The sequence below is a fragment of the Hyaena hyaena genome, unplaced genomic scaffold (genome assembly GCF_003009895.1).
Source record: "Hyaena hyaena isolate Hyena2069 unplaced genomic scaffold, ASM300989v1 scaffold_60, whole genome shotgun sequence".
Classification (NCBI taxonomy): Eukaryota; Metazoa; Chordata; class Mammalia; order Carnivora; family Hyaenidae; genus Hyaena; species Hyaena hyaena.
The window spans coordinates 707,302-722,735 of record NW_024080692.1 but is presented as its reverse complement, the minus strand read 5'-3'; the positions used below and the strand labels follow the sequence as shown (position 1 = coordinate 722,735).

Here is a 15,434-nt window from a genome sequence, read left to right as displayed (position 1 = left end):
ACAAATCTATCTCTTTAAAAATAGTTTATTTATAGCTTCTGCACAGCCAAGGAAACAACCCAGAAAATTAATAGGCAACCAACGGAATGGGAAAAGATAGTTGCAAATGACATATCAGATAAAGGGTTAATATCCAGAATCTATAAGGAACTCACCAAACTAAACGCCCGAAAAACAAACAACCCAGTGAAGAAATGGGCAGAAGACATGAACAGACACTTCTCCAAAGAGGACATCCAGATGGCCAACAGACACATGAAACGATGCTCAGCATCCCTCCTCATCAGGGAAATACAAATCAAAACCACACTGAGATACCACCTCACGCCAGTCAGAGTGGCTAAAATGAGCAAATCAGAGAACTCTAGATGCTGGCGAGGATGTGGAGAAACGGGCACCCTCCTACACTGTTGGTGGGAATGTAAACTGGTACAGCCCCTCTGGAAAACAGTGTGGAGGTTCCTCAGGAAACTAACAATAGAACTCCCTTATGACCCAGCAATAGCACTGCTAGGAATTTACCCAAGGGATACAGAAATGCTGAGGCATAGGAGCACATGTACCCCAATGTTCATAGCAGCACTCTCCACAATAGCTAAAACATGGAAAGAGCCTAAGTGTCCATCAACAGATGAATGGATCAAGAAGATGTGGTTTATCTATACCATGGAATACTACATGGCAATGAGAAACAATGAAATCTGGCCATGTGTAGCAACATGGATGGACCTTGAGGGTGTTATGCTGAGCGAAATAAGTCAGGCAGAGAAGGACAAATATCATATGTTTGCACGTATAGGATTAGGAGGAACTTGACGGAGGAACAAGGGGGAGAAGAAGGGCGGAAATGGTGGGGGAAAGGGAGAGAGGCAAACCATGAGAGACTCTTGAATGCTGACAAAAACTGAGGACTGATGGATGTGGGGGGGAGGGGGGGATGGGCATGGAGGAGGGCACTTTGGGGATGAGCACTGAGTGTTATGTAGAAACTAATTTGACAATAAACTATTTGTAAAAAAAAAATAGTTTATTTATTTTATTTATTTTAAGAGAGAGATAGAGAGCAAGTGGGGAGAGAAGTAGAGAGGCAGGGGGGACAGAATCCCAAGCAGGCTCTGTGCTGTCAGAGCAGAGCTGTTAAGCAGGGCTTGAACTCAGGAACGTGAGATCATGACTTGAGCTGAAATCAAAAGTCAGACGCTTAACTGGCTGAGCCACCCAGGCACCCTAAGATAAATCTCTTTCCTAGAAGAATTCTAAATAACTTATGAGGGTATTCTACTCTAAAGAAGGTGGAGCTTAATTCCTCATTCCTTCTATACAGGCTGCAAATAGTGATTTCCTTCCAAAGAGTATTTACTGTACAGAAAGGGGAAAAAAGAGTAACTTTACAATGGAGAACATGACAAATATTACATAAGTCAGGTGATCAAAATTAGCCTCAACTCTGATAAGTCATGTACCCTTGATGTGATGTCCCCTTGATATGATGTGACGGAAATGGCACTCAATCTCTGTGGTCTTCCTCCTCTAGTCTAATCATGAGCAAAACATCAGACTAAACCACGGGGCGGGGGGAGAACTTTACAAAACACCCGACAGGTACCACTCAAAATCGTCAAGGTCATCAAAAACAAGAGAAATCTGAGAAACAATCATAGCCCAGAGAAGTGTGAGGACCAAATGTAATGTAGCATTTTAGATGGGATCTTGGAACCAAAAAAGGATGTTAGGTATAATTTTAAGAAATTTAAATAAAATGTGCCATACTAATGTATAGCAGGGGAAACTAAGTCAGAGGATATATGGGGACCCTCAGTGTAATCTGCAATTTGTCTGTAAAACTAAAGCTATTCTAAAACTAGAAGTTTACTGGGGCACCTGGGTGGCTCAGTTGATTAAGCATTTGACTTCAGCTCAGGTCATTACCTCAAGGTTTGTGGGTTTGAACCTTGCGTCAAGCTCTGTGCTGATGGCTCAATGCCTGGAGCCTGCTTCGGATTCTGTGTCTCCCTCTCTCTGCCCCTCCCATGATCAGGCTCTGTCTCTCTCTCTCAAAAATAAATAAACATTGAAAAAAATTTTTCAATAAAATTAGAAGTTTATTCTTATATATATATATTTTTTAAGATTTTATTCTTAAGTAATCTCTACACCCAGTGGGGGCTCTAACTTGCAACCTGGAGATCAAGAGTTGAACACTCTAGCAACTGAGCCAGCAAGGCGATCTTTTACATGTATTTTTTTTTTTTAATGCTAGAAGAAATATCTTGTTAAACTTGGTCTTTAGTGGATATTAGCCAACTATCAAATAAGAATACACAACAGCCCCAAAGGTGGAAAACAATATATTAATTTATTTCCAAGACAACAACATGGAATATCATCAAAAACAAGGATGGGTTTAGTCGTTTCCACTATCCCTGGAGGCTAGTGAAAACCCACTCGCCCAAACACTACAATCTTCCAATATTAAAGTATTTAAGACATAGAGATGACCAGCAACAGACATGTAAACATCTTCTATTCCAAAAGGCTTCCCGTTCTAGAGGAGAACGATCCAGTGTAAAACATTTCTTCTCCTCGGGTGGGGTCATGTAAAGAGGCTGAAAGAAAAGATGATTATTAGACTCATTAGCTCTGGGTGTGTTCCCTACACTTCAACCCTTTACCGCTTTGTACAGTTCTGTATTTTTCAGTAGCTGGAAAACCATAAGGCTTGACTTCAAAGACATTCCCTTAAATACAATGAACATTCAACAGACATAGTTACAGAAAGAACAGGAATAAAACCAATGTGTTAACTAACGATATCATTAGTTTTAGTAACTTTTTTGGGGTTAGAATAAATAAATATTAAGGAACTCAATGGATTTAGGAATACAAAAGTAGACTTCACATTTTTCTGATGTGACAGGACATTTTCTCATATTAACACTGAGACTGTTCTTAAACCCTACCCTCTCTGGCATACTAAATATGGCTTCATTTTACCTTCTCTAAGTATTGAACCTCAGGAAATTGAACTAAGGAGACCAGTAAGAACATCCTAATCCTCAGAGAACTTGTTTCCTAATGCTTATTAACCTCACTAAGCCTCGCTTAATTCACCTGCAAAATGGGAGTAATCATGTAAGCCTCCCAAGAGTATATGTAAGGTTTTAACGCAATGAGCCAGCTATCAGGGTGCCGAACAACACAACACACGTTAGCTTCTGTCTGTTCCTTCCCTTCTTTCTTTGGAATGGCCTCGGATTTAGATCTCCATTTCTAATTACTCATATCCCTGGCCAGCCTGATATCACAAATTACAACCCTGGATATGAATGCATTAAAATACAAGCAATCTGTGAGATTCTCTAGAGCAGCTTTTCCAATCCTGATGCTATTACCAAGAATTTCAGAGTCAAGGAGCCTCTGTCTTACTTTTCTCCTTCTCTCAAGCATGTGTCTGGTGTATAAGAGGCACTCAAGAAATATCTACTGTGTGCTGAGTGAATGAATTGGGAAAGAGAACAGGATGAGGGATACGCGACAGAGAAGCTTGCTCACAGTTGAAAGCTCTTAAAAATCTAGGCACTCTTATCAGCACCAGCATTGTAAAGCTACTCAGAGAATACTCTGGAGTCCTTGGATTCCATTTTGCAGGTAAGATCACTTTGGTGGGGGTAAAGGGTAGTGATCCAAGAGGAAAGTGATTCATTCTGAGGTCAGAGACGTGGGACAAGATCCATGCAATAGCACCTCAGTTCTAGAAATATCTTCATTCTGTAGGAACTTTTCAGCGTTCACCATGGAAACCAATGGAAGAGGGACCAGAGCACATTCTGATGCACAAAAAAGGTCCTGTTTCCCTGGGGTCCCTTTGCTGAAGCAGCAGCAGTGACTGCTGTCACTCGTCAGTGACTTTACATTCTATCCGGGCCTTCAGACACGGGAAGCTGACAGTGCTTGTGTTGAAATGCGGGAACAGGATCTAGTTCTCCATGCTAGTAGCTCAAGTTTTAAAGGAGGTTGCCGAGGTGCCCAGAAAGCCGTTTCTATGCCTGTGTGCCGCTGAGCAAAGAGGAGTGGCATCCATGATGTGTGGCTATAGATCCGCCATAAAAGATTCCTTCTCCAAAGAAACGCAATTCCTATTTCCCTAAACAGTATTATCTATACTTCTCCTTTTCGTGAGAGCATTTCTCTCTGATGAGCATCTGGTGCAAAGGTCTGACATCAGTTACACTGATCACTGATCAGATCCCGAGCCCGACACAGAATGACCATCAAGAGAGCCGCTAGAAGGGCCAACGTGCCAGCATTGCCCTGTGCAGCCCTGATTGCGTAGTTCACAGTGTCCAGTAGATGTTTTAACATATAGCAGAGCCACATCCTGCAGCCGTGACCTCGCTGCTATGACTGTTAACCATAAGCGAGGCCAAGTTCTCTCACAGAGAAAGGCTCTTCTTCCTGCCCGCGACTGCCCTTCGATCATGCGTTACAGTGGATCAGAAATACCAGCTGGGCTGTATTTCGGTTTCACTCTGATTTAGGGTTCTTTCTCGAAGCCTCAGTTCTAGGCATTCCACAGTGAGGGGGTACGTAGTCAGCTCAAACTTGTTAGCAAAGAGGCTGGGCGAATTAATCAACCACTTCAAGTCCCCGTTTCCATAGATACAAATGCCGTGTACGTAGCGGCCTGCAGAGCAGAGAACAAACAGTCAGAACATTCCTGTTTGCAAGACTTGGGGGTGGAGAAGCTATACGTCAGTAGAGACATGCCTGCCTACTGAGGAGCTAACACTGTGCCCAGTGCTACGGGGTTCTGATGACATGGGACCCAGTCGGCCCAGCCCGCAGGAAGTTAAACCCTTTCTCAGAAGATAAGGGGGATACATCCGTACTTGAACAATTGGAGAGTTGAATAATATGAGGCAAGAACACCATATGTATCATAAGACGATTCATGTATTCTCAACTGAGAGCTATGGATGAGAAGTTCCAGAAGTGAGCAAATGGGAGAGGTTCTTTCTGGGAGGCACCGGTCAGACCTCTTCTTTGAGCTCTGGCCTAATCTACTCAAGTGCCTACTTTTATCTCCTCATAGAGGAGAATAAACCTCACTGATGTGACATGTCTCAACATGTCAGCTTGACTCAGCTCCCGACCCCCTCCAAGTCTTTCCCATGACACCCATGCCACTCCTATTTTTCAGTGCCCTGGGCACTTGTCCCCCTTTCTCACACCCCCACCTCTGTCAGCGATTCTGGCCGCTCCACCTTCAAAATCATGGTAGAATCTGATCGCTTTTCACCATGTCCGCTACTACCATCCTGGCCCATGCCACCTCCATCCTCCTGTCAGAACTGCCATGTTACTAACTGGATTCTTGTGTCTCCGCCTCTGCCTGTTGGTATATTCTGGGCACAATGGCCAAGGGGATTGTTTTCAACGTAAGCATATCACGATGTCTCCTCATCTCGTGTGTAGGCACGGCCAAAGTCCCAGCAACAGCATTGAAAAGTCCTGAGTCGGGCCTTTACCTCCTGCCCCTTGCTCATTCGCTTATAACCCTTCACAACCCTGCTCATTCACTCGGGCCACACTGGCCTCCTTGCTGCTCCCCCCTTTGCCCCCCCACCCCTGACACACACACCAAGCATGTTCACCTGAGAATCCGCATAGCTCTTCCTCCCACGGCCAGCCCCTTTCACCAGACCTCCCAGGGGCTCCCTCTCACACCACCCCAGGTATCTGCCTCGAGGCCACGTTCTCAGGGAGGCCTCCTGTGACTCCCTCTCTTCCTTCCCCGATTCATTTTTCTCTTGGCTCTCACCGCCAACAGATAGATGGTCAGTGCCACGAAGGCAACTATTTTGCTTATTGTCTTTCTTCCTGGCCTGGAATGTAAGGTCCAGAAGGGCTGGAACTTGAGACCATTTTGCTGTCCTCTGTGTTCCCCCTGCATCTGGGACAGTACCTGGCAAATATTAGGTGTTAAGTTAATAGTTGTTGAACCAAAGGATGGAGAAGGATGAGTGGAGTTAGTGAAAGGTCAGATCTTGTGGGGGGTGGGGCAGGCATCAGGGGCATGGATGGTGGCTTCATTTGGGGAAAATGTGCAGAGAAGGGAATTTTCTGCTACAATAGAGAATTTGGTTGGCAAGTAGGTTAGAAAAAGAATGGTAGGAAGTTGAACCTCTTTTCTAGAAGTTTCTTGGCATGCAGTGGAATGACTATGGTTGACTGAGTTAAACTAAAGGGCTGGGCCTTTTTCTATCCCACAAATAGGGAGAGTCTTTGAAGATTTTTGAATGGAAGGATCAAATGGTGAGATGGGCTTCAGCAGCATTAATTTTACAGAATACAGTTAGAAACCCATCCTGAGGCCACAATAAAAACTTAATGTAAACCAGAGAGCTGGTTTCAAGTTCATGGCGTTGCCATGAGTGGGAAAGAAGGGTATTCGAAACAGAACAGAGAAGGGCTGGCAGGATTAATGTCATTAATCGAGATTAATTTAATGCAGCTGGCAGGAAGTACAATAGAGAGTGGAAATCGATGGAGAGAAGCCAGAGTTGTGGGAAGGCAGAGATAACTGGGGAGTGAGAACTGAATGCAGACGCAGTACGCCCATGCTTAAGAAAATGAAGTGAACAGAAGGGGCATCTGGGTGGCTCAGTTGGTTAAGCATCTGACTTCAGCTCAGGTCATGATCTCACAGTCTGTGGGTTGGAGCCCTGCGTTGAGCTCTGTGCTGACAGCTCAGAGCCCGGAGCCTGCTTTGAATTCTGGGCCTCCTTCTCTCTCTCTCTCTCTCTGCCCCTCCCCTGTTTGTGCTCTATCTCTCTGTATCTCCCCTATTCACACTCTGTCTCTCTCTCTCTCTCTCTCTGAAAAATAAACATTAAAAAACACAACAAAATAAAAAGAAAGTGAAATGAACAGGAGAGACCATTTCAGGGAGCGTGAAGTAGAGGCTCACAGACAATGTGGTCTTCAGGCTAGAGGCGATCATGACACGCGGGCAGAGAAGCAAAACAGCCAGCACGAGGGCACCACTGGAACGCAAGAGAGCAAGGGGACCATTTAGGGGAACCGGCACATAACTGAGACCCCAGGTGGTCACCCGGTTGTGAGGACAGGTAACTTTTCCTTCTCGAAACAGGAAGGAACAATGAGAAGAGTATGTCCAAAATACCCTGAGGTGGAGGAATGGGATGGTGTGGCAATCCGGTAAGGGGACTTTGGTCACGTGTCTTGAAAGTTCTCCCTCAAGTTAAAACTGTTACCTATTGAGTCCGGAAAGTCTGTTTTAGCACAAGAGTGAGAGTTTAAAGCAAGCAGGAAAGATGAAAAGAAGTCCATTGGGAAGGGTACCAGGAAAACGATAGGGTAAATAAAAGAATACGTAGGCAGCCAGGAGGGTCTGGCCACCCCTCACCCCTCCATCAAGGGTGAGTTTGGGACAGTTCTGGAACAATCTCCAGCAATGCTCTCTGTTCAGGGAAACACAAATGGCAAAAAGCGGATGGTGGTAGTTATTACATGTGTGAATTGGCCCTGTAGGGTCAAATGCTGTTCTTGAGAACACGAGACAGCGGACCCAGTACACACGATGGACAAGGGGTCCTCAGAAGGATGCGAGCAGGAAGAGGAAGCTGAGACCACTGAAACTCTGGCAATCCCAATTTTATTTTATTTTTTTAATATTTTTATTTATTTCTAGGAGAGAGAGATAGAGATAGCGTGAGCAGGGGAGGGTCAGAGAGAGAGGGAGTCACAGACTGAAACAGGCTCCAGGCTCTGAGCTGGCAGTCAGCACAGAGCCCGACGCGGGGCTCGAACCCACGAACCGCGAGATCGTGACCTAAGCGAAAGTCGGACGCTTAACCGACTAAGCCACCCGGGCGCCCCAGGCAATCCCAATTTTAAAAAAGCAAACACGTGGGACACTCAGATGGCTCCATTGGTTACATAACCGACTCTTGATTTCGACTCAGGTCATGATCTCAAAGTTCGTGGGTGGAGCCCACACTGGGCTCCACACTGCTTGGGAGTCTCTCTCTCCCTCTCTCTCTCTCTACTCCTCCCTCCCATTCTCAAAAGAAATACGTAAACTTAAAAAAATAATAATAAAGCAAAGACATTTCACACAACATCTTTTAGGTGTGGGATATAGCAATGAACAAATTGGTAAAAGATCCTAGCCCTCTTGAAGCTTCAATTCCGTTCTGGGAAGAAAGACAGTAAGATATAACGTTTGTAAGTCGGTGAAAACTAGCAGAGTAACAAGAAATTGTAATCAGAGATGGGAACTCCCAAGTTCAAGACCATAGAGCTAGAGTGGTCTCTGTGATTCTAAGGGCCTATAAAGTGGGTATACATCCACACTTAGAACAAATCCATTCCTCACAACTGACGGGGAAAGGTCTGGACTGTACTCCGGACTTGCTGGTCTGGCATGTGCTATTCTGCCTCCTCTGGGTTATGTCTTTTTCTTTTCCCCGTCTAGTGGTGTGGGGGACAAACTACTTTTATGTTCAGAACCATATAAGGCTTTCAGATTGTTCACTGGCATAACAGGCACTAAGAGAAGAAAAATGAGACATTTGTCGGAGAGGCTCGGGCTACTCGAACTGTGTACCCTCTGTAGGTTCCTGGCTCGGAGCTCCTCTCATGGGCCCGCCTGTCATGTGGTAAGTAAAGGTCCCTATAAAAATGGAACCCTCACCAGCTTATACCTGCTCTATGGGGTAGGGCCCGGATACAGGCGAGGACAAGGGGAATGACGGGAAGGCTCTAGGGAGGGGCAGGGTTCGGTGGCTGATGCACAGTGGAACAGGAGCTTCTGTGGTGGAGGCGAGTCGCAAAGTAATGACGTCACACGGGTCCCTGCTGTGGAGGCTGAAGTCTTCCAGTGTTACAGCTGGCGAGGAGGTGGAGAAGCACATCAGGTGACCACAGCGGTCCCACAGGGAGGGTGACGGGGTTGTAGGAGGGCTGTGGAGAAGGCAGCCCATCCCAAATATTGGGACCTCAACTCATGCTGATGGTCTCTTTTCTAAAGTTTTTTTTTTTTTAATGTTTTTTTTTTTAATTTATTTCTAGGAGAGAGAGAGAGAGACAGTGTGAGCAGGGGAGGGTCAGAGAGAGAGGGAGTCACAGACTGAAACAGGCTCCAGGCTCTGAGCTGGCAGGCAGCACAGAGCCCGACGCGGGGCTCGAACCCACGAACCGCGAGATCATGACCTAAGCGAAAGTCGGACGCTCAACCGACTAAGCCACCCAGGCGCCCCTGATGGTCTCTTTTCTAAAGAAGACCCAGGAGATCAAAGAGCAAAGCAATCTTCTCCCCACCCTCCTCCTGCTCCAAGGAGGCCAGACGGTGATGAGGATGCAGGCAGGTGACAGGAGCTGTCTTGTGGGGAAAATGGTTGATTGAGGGAAAGATATGAAGATGCCGAAGAGCAGAGTGAATGGTGACATGAGGGTGTCGCCATCTTTGGCGGGAGGGGATGGGCAGGAAGACACGAGAAGGGGGCGGGGGTAATGGACAGCTGCAGAGAGGAGGCCATTTGGAGGTCTTCCTGTGAAACATTAGATGTCGGTGGAGACTGTGTGGAAGAGTATGGGAGGTAAAGTTCTGTCACCACAGAGAGGAAAGGTCAAACCCTCACACTCACTCACTCATTCACAATAGACATTTTTATTGCCTTCTGTATGGGCAGAATTGTCCCCCTCCCCAAATTCATATGTTGAAGTCCTCACCCTCCAGTAACCCAGACTGGGACTGTATTTGAGACAGAGCCTTTAAAGAGGAAATCAAGTTAAAATGAGGTCACATTTGGTGGTGTCAATATAAAAAGAGATTAGGACAGAGATGCACACAGAAAGAAGGCTGTGTGAGGACAGGGGAAGAAGGTGGCATCTCTAAGCTTCGCAGAAGAAACCAAATCTACAGCCATCTTGATCTCCAACTTCTAACCTGCAGAGCTCTGAAACAATAAATTCTATTTAAGCCACCGGGTCTCTGATACTTTGTTATATTAGCCTAGTTAATGAATGCCATGCTTACTAGCTACCAGACATAGTTTGAATGGAATGTATACCAGGGCTTATAAAAACCCTTCTTTATAAAGTTCTATAGAAGGGGTGCCTGGGTGGCTCAGTTGGTTAAGCATTCAACTTTTGGTTTTGGCTCAGGTCATGATCTCACAGTTCTCGGTTTGGAGCCTCAAGTTGGGCTCTGTGCTGGCAGCATGGGGGGTGCTTGGGGTTCTCTCTCTCCCTCTCTCTCTGCCCCTCCCTACTCTCTTTCTCTCTCTCTCAAAAATAAATAAATAAACTTAAAAAAATAAAGTTCTATAGAAATGAAAACTACTTAAATTTTCTTGTTCTTGTCCATTTGGAGGAGAAATATGTCTTGCTGGTGTCCCCTGTCACAACGCCATAGCTGCAGCAAATACTTCCAAGCCAGCTGGAAGCTTCTGTGGGGGGGGGAGGGGCAGGGGATCCAGCTTGCTATGTGGTGATGACATGACATCACTTCTCATCCTGACCACTTTCCCCTCCTAACCACTGCACTCCCAAAAGGAACAGAAAGAGGAATAAGTAAGAAGAAAGCAGACACTAGCAAGAAAACACCATTATAAGTTGAGCCGAACTCTAAACCCCCTTCGGTAATCATGAGCTGGAGCACATCAGTGAGATACCTAAGTTTACTTGTCAAGGACCTTGTCTTGAAGCCTCTAGCTACTCTGAGAACTCAGATTGTTTTTAAGTATATAAGTAGTTCTCCCCACGAGAACCCCTGTATTCCACAACTACCTCTATGCCAACACCAACAAGCAGTGTGGCGTCAAAGTGTCAAGTGAGTGCCTCACCATGGCAGCCTCCGTGTTTATCTTCCATGTCAATCCACTTTATGGCCCTGAGGTTCCCGGTCCACGATGCATTTGGCATGGAGCCAGGGACACCTGCAATGTTGACAAAGAAGAAAAGCAGAAATGAGAACCAAGAGAGAAGAGTGTCGATTTCATCAACGAAGCCTCTACGGTATGTTTACTTTTTCACTACGTTATCTTTCACATTAGATTTCCTATCATTGGTGCAAGACCTCAGAAGCTTATGGTATGAGTAGTTGAAGCTTATGGTATGAATTCTGCCTTGCTGCTAGTAAAAAAATATATACATACATATTTTTTTCATAACGTGTTCCCAAGCCCACAAAATAGAGTTTAAGAAATACCGTGGCATGAAACCGTAATGCAGATGGATAAGTTGAGGAGTTTTGGGTTATCTCTCAATGGCCTTTAACTGAATTAACTTTCAATCCTAATATTACAGTTTCTTAGAACTTTCCATATGACTTCTATCTTAAAATAAAAACTCAGAAAACAGGCTGCCCTAGGTGCTAAGCACTAATAAATGAAAGCAATTCTGGGGTTGCTCTTATATGAAGTTGCAGTGTTAGGCACACAGAAGGGAAATAACTGGTTTACTACATATAAACCCGAACAAATCCCTTAACACACTATCCTTTTTTTTTTTAATGCTTTATTTCTGAGAGAGAGAGAGAGAGAGAGAGAGAGACAGCATGAGCAGGGGAGGGTCAGAGAGAGAAAGAGATATAGAATCTGAAGCAGGCTCCAGGCTCTGAGCTAGCTGTCAGCACAGAGCCCGATGAGGGGCTTGAACCCACGAACAGTGAGATCATGACCTGAGCCAAAGTCAGACCAATTAAACCACCCACGCGCCCCCACACTATCCTTTTTAATTGTTAAAGTGCTTCTTGAGCATTTGGTGTTGCCAAGCATTGTGGGAGGCCCTGGGAACAGAGAGAGATACGAGACTTGATCCCCGGTCACCCAAAGAAGATGAACAGTTGACCCCAAGCTGGAAGTTGTGAGCTTTGGGATTTTCCTAGGAAGATTGGTGTGCACTGACCTACCCATCTTCTCTATTTCTTTCAAGTGTTCTTTTGGCCAGACATTTAGTTGCTGACCCACTACCCAATTAGCTACCAATTCACCTTTGAAAAGTAAGGAGCCTTTTAAAAAGGAGAGGACAGCTTTAGAGGCCGCCATCTTGCTAAGCCAGAGCTTTTCCACCTTGGCATTGTCGACACTTAAGGCTGGATAATTCATTGTTGTAGGGCCTCTCCCGTGCATTGTACGATATTTAGCAGCATCCCTGGATTCCACCTACCAGATGCCAGTAGTACATGGCCCCCGATTGTGACAATTAACAACATCTTCAGATGTTGCCAAATCTCCCGGGTGTGGGGGAGAGTGGGCAAAACTGTCCCTTTTGAGAAATACTGTGCTAAACTGTTTTAAATAACCCTCTCCATCTCAATAAATTTTGTCTACTCCTATACAATAATTTTACCCCAGCATTTCCATTATCGGAAAATAAGCCTATGGGAATCAAATGCAAATATAAGCAAGGAAGAAATATTTTGCTTCATAAGAGCTCCAGCAATTTTCATCAGTAGGTAATGCGGTCTGAATATGATTTTTGATTTCATTAGGTTTTAATAAAAACACTATTTATTAAGCAATATTTTTTCCTATGTACACATGTACCCAAACTGTAACAGTCCTTTCCTACAAGATCTGGTAGGCAGAATAACGCCTCTCCCCTTGATATACATTTAAAGAAGCGCGAATCCTAATCTCTGGAACCTGATAATCTGTTATGTTACAGGGCAAAAGAGAATTCAGTTTGCTTACCAGCTGACCTTAAAAGAGGAAGATTATTCTGAATTATCCAGGCCAATGCAATGCAATCACAACAGTGGAAGAGGGGGGGTAAAGAGTTGGTCTTTTCTTGTTTACTGTTTGAAGGTGGAGAATGGGGCTAAGAAACATGGGTCATTAGAAGCCGAAAAAGGCCCAGGCCCTACAGAAAGCAGTGGAGCCCAGTCAATGCTTTGCTTTTAGTCTAGTAACACTGTGTTAGAATTCAGTCCTCCAGAACTGTATGGTAATACATTCCTGTTGTTTAAGCTGCTAAGTCTGTGGTAGACTGCTACAATGGCAAATAGAAAACTAATACACATCCTTGAGTTCCTGGGTGGCTCAGTCAGTTAAGTGTCCGACTTCGGCTCAGGTCATCATCTCACCACGTGTGGGTTTTAGCCCTGCATCGGGCTCTGGGTTGACAGCTCAGAGCCTGGAGCCTACTTCAGATTCTGTGTCTCCCTCTCTCTCTGCCCCTCCCCGCTTGCACTCTGTCTCTCTCTCTCTCTCAAAGATAAATAAACATTTAAAAAGAAAAAAGAAAACTAATACACATCCTAACTAGACAAAAAACTTACTCAGGATGATAAGTATTTTTTCATAAGAAAAAAAAAACTGGGCAAGACCAAAACTTTTCAAGAAGTTTAATTGGATTAAGCATATAAACGTCTCCTCTTTAAAAACATTAATAGAAATGTGCATTTCCAGAAGAAAAAAAGCTCTGTTCTTCTGCCCTGATGTCACATGATAATTATATGATGCTCTGAATTAAGAATTGTACCAAAGTCTCCCGGCTAAAATTAAATTACGCCCAGCCTTTCCTGTAAATAGCATGAATCCTCACCCCTAAGGATTCACTATAACAGAGTCTTTTTCTTGCTGCCAAACTTGAAAAGTTCGCTTATAAATATTGAGTAGTCAAGAAAAACACCACTTATTAAGCAATACTTTTTCCTATTGCTTTGATTTGCATTTATTACTTTAAAAACAACTTTAGCCCTTGCTGTTCCCCAAAGAAGCTTCTTTATTTTGTCCTTAGTACACATTTGCAAAGATTTCAGAATAAAACTCGCCTCAGTTGAGTTGGGGACTGGGGGAGGCCAGTCCAGAAAACAAGGAGATAATCTGGTATATTTACTTGTGTCAACAAGATTAGCTGCCATGGATGTGATTTTTTAAGTATTATTTATTTTTTTGTTTTTATTACCTTTTTTTTTCCGAGAGAGAGAGAGAGACATAGTGCGAGTGGGGGATGGGCAGAGAGAGAGAAGAAGACACAGAAACTGAAGCAGGCTCCAGGCTCCGAGCTGTCAGCACAGAGCCTAATACAGGGCTCAAACCCACGAAATACAAGATCATGACCCAAGCCAAAGTTGAATGCTCAACCGACTGAGCTGCCCAGGTGCCTCTACATGGATGTGATTTTTATGAGTCTATTTTGATTAAATAACTACAGCAGAAAAGTGTGAAGGACACATTGCCATAAGAAAAAGTCCCTACTCTCCTTTACATGATTACATTTTTTTAAAAAGATTATTTTTTCCTCTCCTTTTCATCCAGATTCTACATCACAATCTGACTCTTCCTCAGAAACACATTCCTTATCCTAGAGATAAGATGGTGACATTTACAATTAATGACTGCTGTCTTTTTTTTTAATGTTTATTTATTTTTGAGAGAGAGACCGTGTGAGTGGGCAGGGACAGAGAGAATGGGAGACACAGAATCCAAAGCAGGGTCCAGGCTCTCAGCTGTCAGCACAGAGCCCGATGCGGGCCACAAACCATGAGATCATGACCTGAGCCAAATTCAGATGCCTGACACACTGAGCCACCCAGGCACTCTGATTTTCCAACCTTTTAGACTGCAATGTATGGAACAAACAATTTTTTATTTTCTCTTCTCTTCTCTTCTATTCATCTGTTTATTTTTAAAGTTCATTTTCAGAGAGAGAAAGAGAGAGAGCACAAGCCAGGGAGGGGGAGAAAGAATCCCAAGCAGAATCTGAGATGTCAGCGCAGAGCCCTAAGGGGGGCTCAAACTCACAACCATGAGATCATGACCCAAGCAGAAAGAAGGAGTCAAACGCTTAATCGACTAAGCCACCCAGGTGTCCCAAAACAATTATATATCATCATATGCACACACATGCATGTCAAGTAAACAAAAATTTCACAAATTACTTAGGCTTATTACACGTAAGGCACTTGTTTATTTTATGTGATTTTCCCATATTAAAAATTCTGCTCAAAACCTACTCGAGTGATTTCCAGATCCACTAATGGGAAATAGTGCTGTTTTAAAAATACTCTACTGGGGGTGCATGGATGGCTCAGTCAGTTAAGCATCCGACTCTTGGTTTCGACTCAGGTCATTTTGTCACAGTTTCATGAGTTTGGGCCCCACAACAGGCTTCATAATGACAGTGTGTAAATCCTGCTTGGGATTTTCTGTCCCCCTTTCTCTCTGCCCCTCGCCCACTCTTGCTGTCTCTGTCTCTCTCAAGATAAATAAATCAACTTAAAAGTTTTTTTAAATAAAAAAAAATATAGTCATTGATGACTGTGTTATTACTAGTCATTGATGACTGTGTTATTACTACTGCTGTTATGATTATGATTACTATCGTGCAGGATTCTGGGAGGGTAGTTATGAGGTGTTATGGATAAAGTCTACCCTCAATTCCTAAGTATCCTGGGAAGG

At 44.2% G+C, this 15,434-nt stretch overlaps 1 protein-coding gene across 3 annotated transcripts in view; it reads right to left on the bottom strand.

Annotated features, from left to right (window-relative positions):
* Window positions 1-2,342: 2,342 nt before the first annotated feature.
* The window catches only part of GCNT2 (glucosaminyl (N-acetyl) transferase 2 (I blood group)), a 55,116-nt gene continuing 42,024 nt past the window's right edge, over window positions 2,343-15,434 (bottom strand). For 2 of the 3 annotated variants that reach the window (XM_039231851.1, XM_039231850.1), the window contains 2 exons: window positions 10,872-10,964; window positions 2,512-4,684 (listed from right to left, as the gene is read on the bottom strand). In XM_039231851.1, coding sequence (XP_039087782.1) covers window positions 4,494-4,684; window positions 10,872-10,964 — 284 coding nt within the window. In that variant the 3' untranslated portion in view covers window positions 2,512-4,493. Of the gene's footprint in view, window positions 4,685-10,871; window positions 10,965-15,434 lie in introns of all 3 variants that reach the window. The other variant, XM_039231852.1, reaches the window with a different exon arrangement.